The sequence below is a fragment of the Brassica napus genome, unplaced genomic scaffold, assembly GCF_020379485.1.
Source record: "Brassica napus cultivar Da-Ae unplaced genomic scaffold, Da-Ae ScsIHWf_763;HRSCAF=1102, whole genome shotgun sequence".
Lineage (NCBI taxonomy): Eukaryota > Viridiplantae > Streptophyta > Magnoliopsida > Brassicales > Brassicaceae > Brassica > Brassica napus.
In genome coordinates, this window is record NW_026016810.1 from 85,056 (window position 1) to 101,881 (window position 16,826).

General features: G+C 35.8%; 1 protein-coding gene and 1 pseudogene across 2 annotated transcripts; one reads left to right on the forward strand and one right to left on the reverse strand.

The window, feature by feature from the left end:
* Positions 1–4,589: 4,589 nt before the first annotated feature.
* LOC125605520 lies at positions 4,590–8,497 on the reverse strand (annotated as a pseudogene).
* A 2,669-nt stretch (positions 8,498–11,166) lies between these two features.
* LOC106385066 (eukaryotic translation initiation factor-like) lies at positions 11,167–12,715 on the forward strand. Of its 2 annotated transcripts, XM_048775218.1 has the most exons (5): positions 11,167–11,439; positions 11,508–11,682; positions 11,784–11,909; positions 12,335–12,400; positions 12,492–12,715. In XM_048775218.1, the coding sequence occupies exons 1-5, from the start codon at positions 11,243–11,245 to the stop codon at positions 12,522–12,524; spliced, it is 597 nt and encodes a 198-aa protein (XP_048631175.1). In that variant the 5' UTR covers positions 11,167–11,242; the 3' UTR covers positions 12,525–12,715. The 2 variants fall into 2 exon arrangements, with proteins under 2 accessions (XP_048631175.1, XP_048631174.1); XM_048775217.1 differs by lacking the exons at positions 12,335–12,400; positions 12,492–12,715 and having other exon boundaries at positions 11,182–11,439; positions 11,784–12,032.
* Positions 12,716–16,826: the final 4,111 nt, after the last annotated feature.

A 16,826-nucleotide genomic window follows, 5' to 3' on the forward strand; every position in this document is an offset into this window, starting at 1 on the left:
ACATGTCATATTGATTGGTCCTGAATATTTTAGGTGAAGTGGTCACTCTTAGAAGCCACAAAATTAGTTCCTTTTATATAGTAGGATATGAATGATTTACATAGAAATACACTTTTGTCAAGTTTTGTTATTCATGGTTCTATTTTTACGGTCTCAAAAATATTGATATATTTGTGTCCCTTAACTAAGATATAATGAAACAAGAAAGAAGTCAACATAGAAAAAATTAGATAGTTGATGTAGAAAGTTGACAGTTTGATATATATATATACTAGGATTTGGCCCGTCCGTAGTTAGTAACCGAAAAAATTACGTAATTATATCATCAATTTTAATTAGTATTTCAAAATGCTTAACGTACTTTAGATTAAAAATAATCTTAAGTTTCACTGTGTATATTTTGTTATTCTTGTTGTGGATTATGTTAATCTAAATATCAAGAAAATGTTCATGATTGCATAATAGTCTTACATATTTTGAAATCAATTACAATGGGATGTCTTCTTGAAAGTTTACATAATAGTTTTACTGTGCATCAAGCGGATCACTTATGGTTTTTGTCAAGAAGCACATTACCACCATCACTTTAAAAGAATGACCATTCTGCTACCACTATCACTTACATAAGTGATGGTGGTATTGTGCTTCTTGAAATTTTCAAACTAATTACAAAGGAATGTTTCTTACATCAATTGCTTGCCAGCACTTTACCACCATAGATTAGGCTCAAGAGACCAATTAGCCATTACAGAGGCGACACGACGGTTCTCCTACCTGCAACAACGATAAAACCCTAAAGATAAATGGGGCCGTATGTTAACTTCCTAAGGACCTCATGAATTCATTGCTAACCCAAAAGGCCCGCTAAACATAACAAATCGAAAACAACTTTGAGGTGATTACTACTTTAAGTAGGACACTAGATTTTGACATTCACTTTCAAAGCGCAGATTTATTTTCTTTTCTTTTTTTCAATTGACAAATATTTAGTAAATGTCATTTTTCATATATTTGTGTTTTATTTTATAAAAGACTTAAATTTTTTTATCTTTATTTATCATATTTTATTTTAAATGACTATTTATGTTTAAGAAATTAAACTTTATTTCTTTAATGAATTAAGTTGGTATAACTCTGATAAATTAATTTTATTATGTAGTTAATATTTTAATAAAAAAATTATATACTTTTAATACAGATTTATACTTTTCAATGAAAAAAAATCGATTTTTTTATGAATGCTTAAATTATATTAAGAAAAAAATAATAATAATTAAGAATAGTTGAAAAAAAAATTATTTGAACTTGAACTCAATGACCCAAATGAAAAAAAATGTGAGAATTGGATCTGATTTCTTAATCGGTCCAAATGGCCCAAGAGAGATCTGATGTGGGCTGGATCCGAAAAAATGACCCAATATAGATGTGTTATTAATATTACTTGATTGCCCTTAATGAAACTTGCAATGTTAGTAAAGAAATAGACATGTTAAGGTAAAAAGGACAATATGATCATGCTTTAATAGTATAGATGTGTAGAAATTAGAACAGTGCTTTGCTGAAGTGGCGCAAAGAGAAGGGACAGAAGTCAACTTTATTTAGATAGATAGATATTTTGCAATAACCAATGTCACTGGTACTTATAAGCAAAAACCAAACTAATCGATTGCAATATGATCATATATCTCTTGTTACTTGAGCCGTGTTGCATCAGTGCCACCGATGACGTCTCTCGGTGACATCGACGACATCTCTCGACGACGTCTCTGCCGCAAAAGAAATTCACCCAATAAAGCAGAGATTGGACAGATTGAGATTGGACAGATGATACAACCCTAAATCGAGTAAGTGCAAACACATCAATTACCCAAAACTGAAAAACATAATTTATCCAAACATCTGAGATTTATAGAAAAATTGAACTTTAAAAAAAAATCAGAGATTCCTAGACGAGTAGAGATGGCAAAATTTGAACCTGCCCGCAGGCCCGGCCCGTTTGGACTTACTGCGGGGGCGGGATTGGTCACTAAGATTCGGGCCCGATTTTTTAACGGGCCTCGGGGGATGAACTTGTGTGGGATTGGGGCAAAAGCGGGATGGGTTCGGTGTATCCCGCGGGACGCGCGGGGATCCGCACAGACATCGTCACTTTGACTCTCGAGCTCTCACCGACAAACTAAACAAAGAGAAGTGGCGAGTACAAAGGCGATCTCTTCCGGCTTCTTTTCTTATTAGATCCGTCAATTTCGATCTGTCACAACTTCGCCATGCATGTTCTTCATATCCTCGTTTAATCAAGGAAGAGTCTCTTCTCGGTTTCATCTTCTTTCTTCATCTCCTCTTTAGCCATGACTCAAGAACAATGGACTCAGGTAAGGAAAAAATTGTGATTACATGTTCTTTAGCTCGTTACTGTGATTTAATTTGTAAGGAAAGATAAAATTTTTGGTCTAACTCTTCGTTGTCGATTACATGATCTCCAGTGAAAGAAAAAAAATGGGGTCTCTTTTGTCCTTATGAAGTGGCTACACATTGAGCAATCCTGTAAGTTGTTATGTCTCATTGTTGTCTCTTAACAAACAGCTTCTTATCGATAATACTTGTGGTGTTTAAGCTGTTTTTGTTGTTATCATCAAGTCAGTGTCTGCGTGTAGCTGTTATTGCTTCTTGTTGTTATCATCAAGTCAATGTTTGTTAATATGCATTTTTTTCATGTTGGCGTTGTTGTTCTTGTGTGTAGTTGTATGTTATAAAGTTTCCTTCTTTGTCTTGATATTGAAATCAGAAGTATGTTCGGTCTGTAAAATTAAACTAGGCACTGTTGTTTGTTATCCTCATGGCAGTTGTGTCTTAATGTTCTGATCGTATAAACTCAAGTGACTTAAGTCATAAATTTTCTAAAACTTTTTCTTGTTTTATTTGGATTTGATTATTTGGATTGCCATCGTTACTTCATGTCATTCTTATGGATACGCATCAAACCAAAATGATGCTCATCAAATAAGTGTTTTCAAATCCTAAACCATCGATATGAGACAATAATCAATCAAACAAGTGTTTTCAGATCATAAAATATGAAGCTTACATAATTATACAACCGAAAGAAAGCAATGTTTCATTTGCCTATAGAATTGACTTATGTTGTAATCTCATCTCTCTTGGTCTCTTCTTGTTGCAGCTGACATGTGAAGATCGGCGTTCCGGGGGCCGTACCTTCAAGGCTTGTGCATGCGGTGGGTCGGGATTGGGCAGCACTTCTAGGGACCGCGTCCTGCACGGGCCTGCCTGTCTGCAAAGACCCACATTGAACATGACCACGGCGGGGCGGTACAGCCCAATTGCCAACACTATAGACGAGCTAAGACTTAAATCGATTTCAGACTAAAAGAAAAAGAAGACTGAAAAAGAATCAAACTCTAAATCTCTATAAAAAATGTAGAATGTTGAAAGAGAAGCGTTGAACCGTAGAGCGAAAGAGAAAGTATATTTGATTAAAAAAATCGATTTCAAAGAGAAATGCTGTTAAAAATGTTATTTGGATAAATGAAGATATGGATATTACACTCACTAGATAAACAAAAAAAACCATAGTTCACTAACTAACCAAAAATACACTCTCTCTCATCTTTTCTCTTCCTATCTCTCTCTATACAACTAATTTTCATTTTTTTTGGTTATTTGAGAAATAAACCCATGAAGATATGTATTTCGCTAGGACTTAACAAAATTCTAAAATTTTTGCTTCAACATATCTTGTTAAGACAATTTTCATATTTTTTAATACATGAGCACCAATGTTAAAACTAGACACTGATGCCATTGTATTTATCAAAATGCTTACAAGATCACGTGTTATATGAACTAATTCACCATAGCACTGTGTTTGACATTTCCACCATTCTCAAACATCCAAGTCCTATAGTTAGTTCCAATATATTTTTCTAAAATATAAAGTCAATTTAGACTTTCTTTTGTTAGCATTCATAAATTTTGAAATCCTGTTATAAGCGAATCAAAATTAAATCAATCTTAAATTATTAATATTTTCAATTAATATGAGATACATAAAAGAATAAAACTTACTATATAAGAGAATAGTCTAAATTAATAATTTAGAAAATTAACTATTTTAAATAATTTAATATATTAAAATATAACTTTCGGGTTTTCGGACCGGTCCTATCCTAAACGGGCTTAAGTCTAAAACACTTAAAGCCCAAATGAACTAAGTTCGAAAGGTTCAATTTTTTGGCTTATATAATTAAGGCCGAGTCCAGTAATAGGTTTCAGCAAGATCAGGGTTTGGGGTTCGGCCCCACCAAAGTTGTTTAGCCAGTAAAGCCAAATCAAACTCATGAATCGTACGAAATCCAGTTCCCACCCTCCTCTTTCAGTAAGCAAATCTTCTCTCATTTCCCAAGTAAAATTTTTTTTGGTGGGTTTAAACTCTGCCAAAATGTGAAATAGTACTTGCGAGATTCTCATATATCTCAAAAGAGATGTTGGAAGGGTTAAAAAATAGTTTTGATTAATACTTCTTTTTCTCTTTTTGATTACTACCTACCATCTACCGGTCCATTCGTTCACTCTGTTCAATAATTTTTCTTTTAGAAAAAAAACAAACAGTAGAGACATTGGTTTGATGCTTGCCCGGGGCGGGAGGGTGTTTGTTACTTTGATCAATACAACAGGAGTTAACTATATGTATATTACATTAACGTCCTATATTTATGTTACAGTAACTAACATACATTTATGTGAAATCCAGTGACGTCCGATTATTTATTCAGTTATTTATTGAGACCTTGGAGAGTTGCATTCAAAGCAATGGAAATTCTGCGAGGATCACAAAAGCCGACATTTCCGATTCTCTCAAGTATCTCAACGTTCCTCCCTCCATGAGTTTCACCATCTTCTGTGTTATGTGTAGTCCCAATCCTTCCCTTGATGTATCTTTCCTCAAAGGCTGAAACATCTCTCTTACTAGATCGTCAGGCAGTCCCGGGGCCGGGTGTATTATCCTGAACTCTAGCTCTACTATCTTCATTCTTTTCCCTATAGCTTCTATCCGTGACATTACCTTAAATGATACGCACAATCCCTTCAATGCAGGAGTGAACCGTATGCTGCTTGAGAGTGTCTCTGAAAGGATTTGCTGAAGCCTTAAGGAATCTCCATACAGTCTCATTAACGAAACTTCTTGAGGATAATCGCAGATGATCTGCACTTTACGTTCTATGCTCAGCTCCATCACTTGTTTTACAACTGCTTCCAGGGATTCCTCAAGGCTGAATTCGCTGCAACCCAGCTGCACATACCTGATTTAAAGACATCAACAAACAAACAAACAAAAAGCAACAGGATTAGAACAGAAAATTCAAAATTCAAAAAATAGTAACCAATCCAACCAAGAAAAAAACACAAGAATACAGGTTTACAGTAGTACCCATCCTCGATTCCCTCTATGTCTGAGTCGCTTATGACTTTGGCTAACTGCTCCCTGCATGACACGCTTGTACTCAAGAGCTGCTTTTGTTCTTCATTTAATCCAGATGAATGTAGAAAATCTTGAAGGAAGGATATTGCTTTTTCTGGATTCTCCACTTGTTGGCGGAGATATGCCATTTTGTTGACAGCGCAGGCCATTGCCTGCTCTGATATTTGCTGAACCTGTAGAGCGTATTGGAGTTCTGGACTAGGTACTTGCAGAAAGCATAAAACCCCTGTAACTTTTCCTTCCATATCAGTTCTTTTGTTTGCAGAAAGCAAGGCCTCGATGAATCTACCATCACGATGGTAGAAGCCAAATAAAAGCTTCTCTATGTTATCCTGGCCAGAACTCACAGCATTTAAAGCTATTCTGAGTTTAGTTAACGTGTCATGGTCTTGAAGGCGGCAGCATGAGTCATTTGAGGTGAAAACCTCTCCAAGAAGCATTTTATTCACAGCTTCTTCTCTCCTTATACCAGAGAGCTTCTGCATCGCGTCGTTCCACTCTGAGCATAACCCATTCTCAGTGGTCATAAAAATTGGTGGGATCAGTGTTGAAGGGCTCCACATGATTCTGGCGTAATCTCCTTGCACGCGGCTATACTTCTCAATAAGCGTCTTCTGGCCTGTAACATCTTGTCCAATGAAGCACACACCAAGAACATTATTCCTTGTATCTCTGCTACAGCAAGTGTTGACGACTAATTCAATAGGACTGCTTTTCCTTTAGGACCAAATGCTCTGATCCTGATCTCGGCGCCACGTTCTTCGCTACCTATTATGTATTATGAATGAATATCTGTGAAAACAGTCTGGAAAATATGAAAACTAAATGTAAAAGGGAACCGGAAACATTTGCTTCCAAATACTGACCTTGGAGAGCCAATGCTAACATGTTCTTAACGGTTATTGCAGAATCATCTTCAACGATATCTGATACAGGTTTGCCTATCGCTTGTTCAACAGCCAACCCAGTCACCTCAGCCGCTTTTGAATTCCAACCGTTTATAACACCAGAGGCATCAGCCGCAAAGATCGGAACAGCAGCTGTGTCAATCAACCGCACCATTTCGTTCACAATAACACACATTTCATCCACCTTCTGGACTCTATTATCCACAAACGGCGGCACATTCACAACAGTCTCTGGATGCTCCTCTTGCAGTGAGCCTTTTATTATCAGCTGCAGAGAATTGATAGCATCCATTTCCATGTCATCCCAGGGCATACTTTTCCACCGGACTATTTCCATAAAAGCCTTGAACGAGGATCTAGGATGCATCCTTTTACCATCTCTGTCATCAGGATCATGTCTTGCACCACCCCACTTGATCTGTTTTGCAGTGCCAGACCGGAACCAGAAAAGGAAAACCTTTTGGGTTATATGTACGGCAGCCATTCCACAGATTGACTCCCCGAGGACGGAAGCATCCGGATAGCCAGACTCCATTAGACTTTCAGTGGTAAAGCCACTGTTTCCTCCTCCTTGACTTTTTAGAACCCAATCGATTATATCTCTAATTTGTGTCTCTGTAGGAGCAACCCCTAACGCCCAGAGCTTATCTCTGTAATAAAGAGCTGCTCCATCACATTTAACAAGATCCATTATATTTGGAGACTGAGTGACTATACCCATAGGTGCATTGCGAAAAAGCATGTCACATAGCACACTCTGAGTTTGCAGAATACGCTTCTCTTTCAACAGAAGAGCTGATTCCGCTTCCTTGTTGATCTGCACGCCAAACACCTGAGTCAAGAATTCACAGGCATATCTCAGAGGAAACGGGACGACCCTAGGACTTGCGTGATGACAAACCACTAAGCCCCATAAGGTTCTACCCGTCTGCAAATCTCTGTTCATCTCATCACTCTCACTACCATTGATCGTTACGGACATAACAAGAGATGCCACTGAGCCCATATTACTCATATACTGCGCGTGACAGCCATGAGGAGCTCTCAGAGTAGATCCAGCGAGAGTAATCGGCTGTGAGAGACTCTTGTCCTGGACTACTTTAACTGGAACAGCCGAACAATCACAAATCATCCTAACCTTGTTCCTCATAAAGAGAAATCTAGAGGCTTGTGGTATATCAGTAGCCGAGTAATGCAACCCAAGATAAGGTTCCAAGTCTGCCTTACAGCACTCAGCAATCACTTCCCCATGCCCATCTCCATGAAACTTATAAACCATCACCCTATCATACCCGGTTAACTCACTAACTTCCTTAACTAAAGCATCACAGAGCAACGACATATTCCCACTAGGCAAAGCCTGCAACCTCGAAATCGATTTAGCAGCGAGCTTGTATGACTTCAACGCACCAGCAGCAGTCACTGGGACCTCATCAAGACCCACTGGCTCCAAATCTATAACGAGACCTTGTTCAATCCGATGGAGAATGGCATAGAAAGGCTTACCCGAAGTCCTGCAGTGAAGCGTGATAGGATTCAGAATACTAATCTCACCAAAGTCAGCAGCTTTCTGCAACGCAGAAGAGCCTTGAGACTGAAACAGAGACTGCACATCAGTTCCGATACTCAGAGCCTCACGTTGCTCCATGCTAGGCACAGTGTGTGGAGACAAACCCAACATCTCTTGCGTGTTCTCGCTAAAGGCAATTACTTTGAGGGTCTTGTCGTCAACGACGATTAAGCAACCAAAGGGCTGAATCAACATCCCTCTCTGAATCTTGTGTAAGTAAGATGAGACGTCTGAAGAGGAAGGGATGTCGTAGGACGAGGAGGTGGGCATGTTCACGTGAATTGAAGCTGAGTAGTCGAATAAGCGCTCGGATTCCTCGAAACTCCCGTGGAGCTTTGCATCAGCGAGGACTTGTGAAGAAAGTCGAGAGTTGTTTCTGGATCGAGTTGAACAGCTTCCGGAATTGCTGCTACCTGATGACATTCTTAGACCTTTGTTTTCGTTTCCTGCGATTTATTTGAGAGTTTGCATCTTTTCTTTGGTTACTTTAGTGAGTGAATCCCAGAGCGGAGAGGAAATGGGTAGATTGATTCATTAAACGGCATGCGTTTTATTTCTGGATATAGTGAATTGCGTGGCGTGTAGAATAGAAAGAAGCATGGACCACCAAAACTGTTCTCGCCTCTGGGAGAGATATTATTGTTTTCGTTTAGACCTTGTACATTGGTTAAACATTTTCTAACATCCTATTTTTCACTTTTAGTTTTACCATTCCACGGTGTTACAAAAAAAAAAAAAAAAAAAGTTTTACCATTCCACATCATCCTCTCTTACTTCCATATAATCATTCATAATATGTCTAATTTTTATTTATTTACAATATTTCTTTTTTGAAAAAATCTGTCACTTTATTCTTCTATTTTTATTTTATATTTACAAATATTTAAATTTTATGATTATAAATGTTTATATTTTATCTTATAAAAAATTATCTAAAATATAAATAAAGAATATTAGAAAAATAAAATAAAATAAACATTATAATAATATAAAATATATATGTGTCCAAATCCAACAAAACAAGTTTATATTTATAAAACACAAAAATAATAAATTTTGATATAAATTTAAATAAATAAGTTTATTTGCTTATTACAAAATAATAGTCTCGAAATAATTAGTGTGATAAAAAATATGTACAATCACAAGAACCACTAATTGTAGAAGCCGGAAATCGAACTGAAATAACAATAATAAATAAAGCGATATTAAGAAGAAAAAAAACGATTATAAAAACCAAATAGAAACGGAGATGAAAACCGTTTTTAAAAAATGGACATTGAGTCGAGATACAATCTATTTTTTTTAACTCTAAATATTTGCTCCATAGTGAGACGGAACTGTACGAATATCGAGTTCCAGGATATAACCATGGCAGGCGATCGTGAATTCCCTATCGAACTATAAACCCTATCGAGATGGAGACGTTGGAGATATCTGGTCAGGTTGACGCTTCCATTCCTTCGGCTTGTTCTATATGTTAGTTGTGGTATCTACCATGATGATTGTTTCCTGCCTCTTTCCTAGGTTTTTGATAGGTTTTCTCGTTTTTGTCTCTCTCTCTCTTTTTCTCATTATTTGTGACGCGGGATTCCAGCTTTGAAAGTGTTTGAATTGTACGCTGAATTTTCTTTCCATTTGTACTCAAACTCAAGATAAGACATCTTTTATAATTATGCACTGATATTTGGTTAGTTCTTTATACATTATCATTTTATATCAATGCTAAACTATTCCAATTACTATGACATTAGTTTTATATTTTAATTATCACTAAAATAACAAATTATTACTATACCATATTATCACATTTTTGGTTTAAAATATTTATTAAATTAAAAATAATATAGAAATTTATCAGAATTACAATATTGGATTTATTTATTTAAAAGAAAATTAAAAATGTATGTTTTAGGTTGACTTTTGCATTTCATAATTCCAAAGGTAGAGGAGTACAAACACATGAGTAAAGGTATTTTACACGTGTAAGCACAAAATAAAAGGATCAAGCAAAGCAACATTCCTCAGTTCTGAGATCATTCATGTACAGAGAACGCATAATTTGAATGCGTATAGTCTATTATACAATATCAAGAAACAACATTCTTTCGTTGTTCACATGGATGAGAAGCTACCAGTATGGTTCACAAAATCAGTACGAGTGTTTTTAAGTTGATGAAAAAAAATTAAGCAACATGGCGCAAATGAAGCATGCAAATAAGAGTCTTCACTGTCTGCAGTTCTCTGCATCAAACCACCGTTTGTATATCACCTTCACCGCCACAAAGCTTCCAAAGAGCACTCCTTGACCCAATCTTTCACCAAAGCCGTTGTTTGGATCCATGGCTCATATCCATACAAATTGATAGAAACAGAGAAAAGACTCAGTTGATTTAGTGAGGATTCTTTATCGGACCATACAACAATGCCGACTCTGCTGGAGCCCCTTACATCAACCAAGATAATTTCATCATCACAGTCTTCCGTTCCTTCAAAGATACTTTACTGTTACACCAATCTCGGATCTTGGATGAGTAGAGATTGACTCCTTCATAAAAAGGAATATGTGAATATTCGGTAGAGAAAAGAACTGAACCAACCATGGGAGTTAGATGATTTGTGAAAGGGGCGAAAAACACATGCAAGCAGTAGCTGTCCTGGGCAAAAGCTATGTAAAATATATATAACATTTCGGCCAATAATAACAATTATCTCTGGCAGCTTAGTCGGTTAAGGTTTCAGTAGTCAATTGAAATGTGGCGGATTTGAACTTTTTCACCTATATTTTACATTTTAGTTTTTTACAGACCCATAATTTTTTTTTTTTGCTTCCGGCCAAAATGTTTTTAGACATTTTCAGAGCCGACTCTGCATACAAAGTTCTAAAACTTTATTTAGTTTCAACCCAGACCAGAGAAAGATAACAAGAGATATGCAGTTCTGATTTGATTAAAACTTAGCACACCAAAATCACCTAACGAAAGATAAGATTGCCTAAACGAAAAGCAAATTCGATCAAAGACCGAAAAAGTATCTACGATCAAAAAAACCTCCGACCGTATTTTTTTTTTTTGAGAAAAAGAGAAAATAACAAATATAATTTTATAGAGTTTTAATGATGTTTATAATAATTATTTACAATGAAATAAAATTAAAATAATGGTCTCTAGAGGCCCGGCCCGAATTGACCCAAATCGGCCTTAATGACAGCCTTCAAAGTTAACACTCCATCCCTAATCTCTCTCTGATTCACAAGAAGCGAAGAATATGGCGACGGAGGATGTGAACGAAGCCCTTGGGGCGGCGGAAGTACCGATAGAGTCGACGACGGAGAAGCAGCCTCATAAGCTCGAAAGAAAATGGTGTTTCTGGTTCGATAACCAATCTAAGCCAAAGCAAGGCGCCGCCTGGGGAGCTTCCCTTCGTAAAGCCTCTACCTTCGACACTGTCGAAGATTTCTGGGGGTGTGTCTTCTCCTCCTCCTCATTTTTAGATTTCTTCGATTAACTTCTTCTGACATGCGTTTTTGCAGTTTGCACGAGACTATATTCATTCCCAGCAAATTGACACCCAATGCTGATATCCACTTGTTCAAAGCTGGCGTTGAGCCCAAGTGGGAAGATCCAGAGTGTGCTCACGGCGGAAAGTGGACTTTTGTTGTTACCAACAACAGGAAGCAAGCTTTAGACAAGGCTTGGCTTGAAACTGTAATACCGTCTTCCCTTTTACTGTTTTTGTCTTTAGACCATTGTGGCTTATGTCCTAATGTCTGTTTCTTCTCTCTCTCTCTCTCGTAATTGGGCGGCAGTTGATGGCTTTGATTGGAGAGCAATTCGATGAGGCAGATGAGATTTGTGGTGTTGTTGCTAGTGTGCGCCTAAAGCAAGACAAGCTCTCCTTGTGGACACGGACTAAATCAAATGAAGCTGTCCTGGTTAGATTACGAATCATGTTTTCTTCTAGTTGTCTTTTTTTTTTTTTTTTTTTTCATTTTCTTGCTTTTTGGTGGTGTGCGATGAGATGCCCATGTACTATTCACTAGCTTCCTTTGTTGAACGTGTTGATTGCTTTCTACAGTAAAATAGCATAAGCTGTTTAATATATCAATAACGCTACTCTAAATTATCAACGAAAGATGTAGAGAGGTTTTTTATAATGAGTTAAATTAGTTTTTATACTGAAGGTTTATAGGTTCGTTTAACTATTCATATTTCTGTGATACCTGCTTTTATAGTTTACGCTCTATAAACATAGCATTTGACAGCTCTTTAGAACATGGCAGTATCTAGATGCTAAAAGACTAGTTTCTGAATCTGTCTGCTTAAATTACTGCTTTGTTGTTTGTTATGGTAAATTCAGATGGGTATTGGAAAGAAGTGGAAGGCGCTACTTGACGTCACCGACAAGATAACTTTCACTAACCATGTAATTAACGTTCTCCTATAGAAGCTAATAATACTTTTGTTCATGTTCATCCTTTCACGTGCTTACTAAAATGTGGTCTACTTACTTGCAGGATGATTCTAGAAGAAGTCGGTTCACTGTCTGAAACGAAGACGCCAGAGGAAGATGAAAGATGTCTTTTTTCTTCCTTATTTTGTCGGTTTACTCCAATAGCTGAGACCTTTAGGGCCACTTCAGTTTGAGGTGCAACTCTACAAAAAAATTATGTTTCATAGAGATTTTTAATATTATGTTCAGCTATATAAATTCACTTTTTGAAAGCATCGTTTTTGATTACCTTTTTTATCAAACTAATATTTTTTCCTTGATGATATTATCTATATTGGTATATTCCAGCAAATTGGTATATGCCATGTTCGAAAACACGAGCGAGTTGGCCGATTACTCGCCGGTTAAACGCAAATCGGTGGTGTTCCGATGCGATTTTGTGTTATTCGGGTAAAAACTCGGATTAAAAAAAAATTGTACATATTTGGCATTTTCTGGTTCGAAATCGGTCCTTTCAACATAAATCTTTCATATCTACTCTATTAAAATAGAGTCCTAAATTTATCTACCATTGAAATTGTCATTTAAGTTTTGGACTGTTTCAAGTTTGTTAATGTGTTGCATAATTTATGGACCATATCCTGTTAGTTACAATTAATTATACAATAAAATTAAAACCAGATAACTTAAATTAAACCAACAATCTATTATATTATAACAACCAAACGAATTATGTTCTATTGAATTATGTTCTATCTACTCTCTTAAACTATACCGATTGTATAATTACAATTATACTAGCAATTCAATAACTCTCACTTGGACCTCTTTTACTATAGATTAAACCTTGCTCTAAGTTGATTTATAATTTTCTCTTATCAACATCATATAATTTTCTCTATACCAAACATGTAGATGTTTGGTTCCTCTTTGCTTCTATAATAGATTAGATATGATAACTTTTTTTACACCTCATTTTGTATATATGTTACTTGACTCTAAGTTGATTGATTTTGTATTAGGCTTAGAGATACATGACATTATGAACACATAACTTAGAGACTTAGAGATACATGTCATTATATAAACTTCAATAATATAATTTCAAAAGTGCCAAAATATGATATCTATTTATAAAAATCTATTTAAAAAAAATAGAGTAGAAGTTAGGAATTACATGTATTATTTATTTAAAAAATATTTGTAACTACTAATTTCGAAAATATAATCCTTATCTACAAGAGAATTACAAAGATATTATTCAGCAAATATTTCAAAAATATAATCCTTATCTACAAGCTTCTTAACAAGATATTATTCATACTAACTTGACTTGCACACCAAATAATCGATAACAACTTAATACAATTTATTTATTACAAGATTCTCTCATATTTGAAAGTTTATATTTTTTAAATAAATTAAACAATCACATTAACTATATAATAAAAAAATTAGTTTTTTTTCTTATATGTTATATTTTGAATTTTTTAAAACGTCTATAAATTACTAAATCTCGGTCGATACAACAAAGATTTATTTAGAAGCTATTGAAATCACCTAGCGAGAATATGAATTGCACAACAAATTTGCTTTTGTAACCTTTACCCCCTTTCTCTTCGTCACAATACCGAAAAATGAATAATTTGAAAGTGTCGATTAAAAATCGGAAATGGTAATGTTTTCTTTAGTTCGGTCCATTGTTTTCCTTAACTAGATGGGCCACGTACATAGAAGAATGTATTTTGGCCTAAAAATGATTGCATACCCAAAATCAATATGAATCATCATCTATTTCGTTTAAAATTTTGTTACAAAAAAAAAATATAGGTTTGGGCAAAAAATCTGAATCCAAAAAATCGTACCAAATATAATCCGAAAGGTAGTAATGAACTTTAATTAAAATTGGTTAGATATCCGAACGGGTTCAAAATTTTGGTATCTAGAGAACCAGAATGGAACCGGATCCGAAACAAAATATTTCGGGTATCCGAATATATTCGAACCATATTTATATACTTAAATATATTAATTATTTTTAAATTTAATATTTAAAGAATATACAAAATATATAAGATGTTTTTAAGTTGTTTAAAATACTTATATATATATATAAATAGTTAAAAGTACATGTTTAAAATAGTTAAAGGATACTCAAAATACCAAAATTACTTAAAATATCTATTTATTTCATATCCAAATATTTAAGGTAAACCAAAATTTATTTTAAGTTTAAGTATTTTGGCATACATTATTCAAATTTATATGTTATATATTATTTTTATTTTTAGATTTTGAGATATTTAAAGTATATATGAATTTTATTTTGTTTTTAAAGTTAAATGAGTTATCCGAATCCAAACTCAAACCAAACCCGCAAAGATTCAAATTAAATCGAACTCGCAAAGATCAAAACAAACCAAACCAAGCCAAATCGAACCGAACCAAATGGAACCCGAATGTCCACTCCTAAGATTCAAATGTAAAAAAAAGTTATTCATAGCAAAGTATACTATTTATAATATTTAAATACAACATATTTTTAAAAAACCACTCCGCGCAGAGCGCGGGTTATCATCTAGTTTTATTGTTAATAATCAAGAATCGAAGCAAATCGTTCCAGGAGAAGATGATTTATGTTAAAAAAAAAAATGGCCATAAACTATGGTTAAAAGATGCACAGGTCGGGAGGAAGAAGATGAATTGTATATTACAAATATACCCTTCATTAAAGAAATGCAAAAAAATGAAAAAATAATATTAGTGGGCGTCAAATCCGGGTTAAGAGAGCTGAATATAGGCCTAATGTAACCGCTGAGCCACAATAACACGTCTGTTATTGATTTTCAAAACAATTTAACATATACTATAAATGAAAAATTGTGAATTTTTCTTATTTTTATTGTAAAATTACTCTCCGAGTACTCTCCGATTTTATCCCGATTTTTTCTTAACTCGCTAGGTCCAGGTCAAGCGTACGTATAGCGCTTAGCGCAATTTCGAACATGGGGTGTATGTAATGTTTTTGTTCATGTGCTGGGTAGCCTGATGTTTTTAAACATGGAAACTATACATGAACCGGCAAGTGGTGATGTCAATTTAGTTGATCTCATGAGGTCTCTACTGACGCGATGCATATGCAATGACCTGATCCTTTTGCATAAATACACAATCAACAAATGCTCAGCATGCTCTTCACTACTCCAAGAATAAACCATGTTATCATTGATGAAGATGATCACACACTTATCCCGTTGCTCGCGAAACACATCATTCATAAGCTTCACGATTGCTATTGGTGCATTCGTTAACCCAAATGATAACATTACACACTCATAATATCCATAATGTATATTGAAATCTGTATTCCGTACATACTCCTTAGTTATAAAAATGTGATGGTATCTTGATGCCAATTCAACCTTCAGAAGCATGAACCTCCTTGCAGCTAATCCAACAACTCGTCGATAAGCGGAATCGGTACTTATCTTTATCTTTGATGGTTACTGTTTGAGGTGAGTTTAGTCTCGGGTGAAGTAAACAATACTAGAAATGGGTCGAACAGAGGCGTTTATTAGATTTCGAGATGATGTTACAAAGGTGGAGAAAGTAAAAGCAAGCCGGAGCTCGTGAGAGCTTAAACCGGAAAAGTACAAATAGCAGAGAGATGATTGTACGGATGATAAACCCTAATCTCGCCGCTAAGTTTGTGTAGCTAAGTGTCGATGCCTTTCTCCTTTGCTTTCCTCTCCTTTTATACTCTGTTCGATTACCTTAACCTAATCTCTTTTTACTGATTGGGCTTTGTCGGCCCTTCGGGCCTGATTATGAGATGCTCGCTCCGAGCCGTTTAGTCGATCAACCTCGCTTCGCTTGCTCTCCGCTTCGACTAACGGCGCTTCCTGGTTAAGTTGAAGCCTCGAGAATCGGCTTCTGCGCCGACGTCGACTCGGTTTGCTGGACTGGGCTCTTTGTTCGATGGGCTTTGTGGATGGGTTAAATCCATCCCCAACAGTAAGTCCCCCCCCAGTTTATTGATGGTCGAGCAATCGACCTTCGATGAATTTGGTGTTTGTAGTTCGGAGAACAAAAGGTTCAATCCGAGCAAGCGACTGATCGTTGAAGAGTCGATCCGTTCAATTGATACTTCTCGATCGAGAGAATGGATTGACGCGTCCGTTTCTCACGCGTTGCGATCGTGAGATAAACGCTTACGGGTCGAGAAGACGGACCGGCGCATCTGTCGATCACGCGCCTAATTGGGTTTAGGCCCACTTAGGCCTTATTAGGCGTAATGATGACGCCTTGATCTCCGCGCTTATCTCTCCCTATAAATAGCTCTCCCCCCCTCTCCACTTCTTTTCATTTTTCTCCGCAGCGCTAAAGGTACTTTCTCTCT

Bases quoted from the DNA above. Each gene is read 5' to 3' on its own strand.
- LOC106385066 (XM_048775217.1), top strand. From the start codon at position 11,243: ATGGCGACGGAGGATGTGAACGAAGCCCTTGGGGCGGCGGAAGTACCG. The intron at 11,440-11,507 runs GTGTGTCTTCTC...GCGTTTTTGCAG, and splicing joins ACTGTCGAAGATTTCTGGGG to TTTGCACGAGACTATATTCA. The intron at 11,683-11,783 runs GTAATACCGTCT...ATTGGGCGGCAG, and splicing joins ACAAGGCTTGGCTTGAAACT to TTGATGGCTTTGATTGGAGA.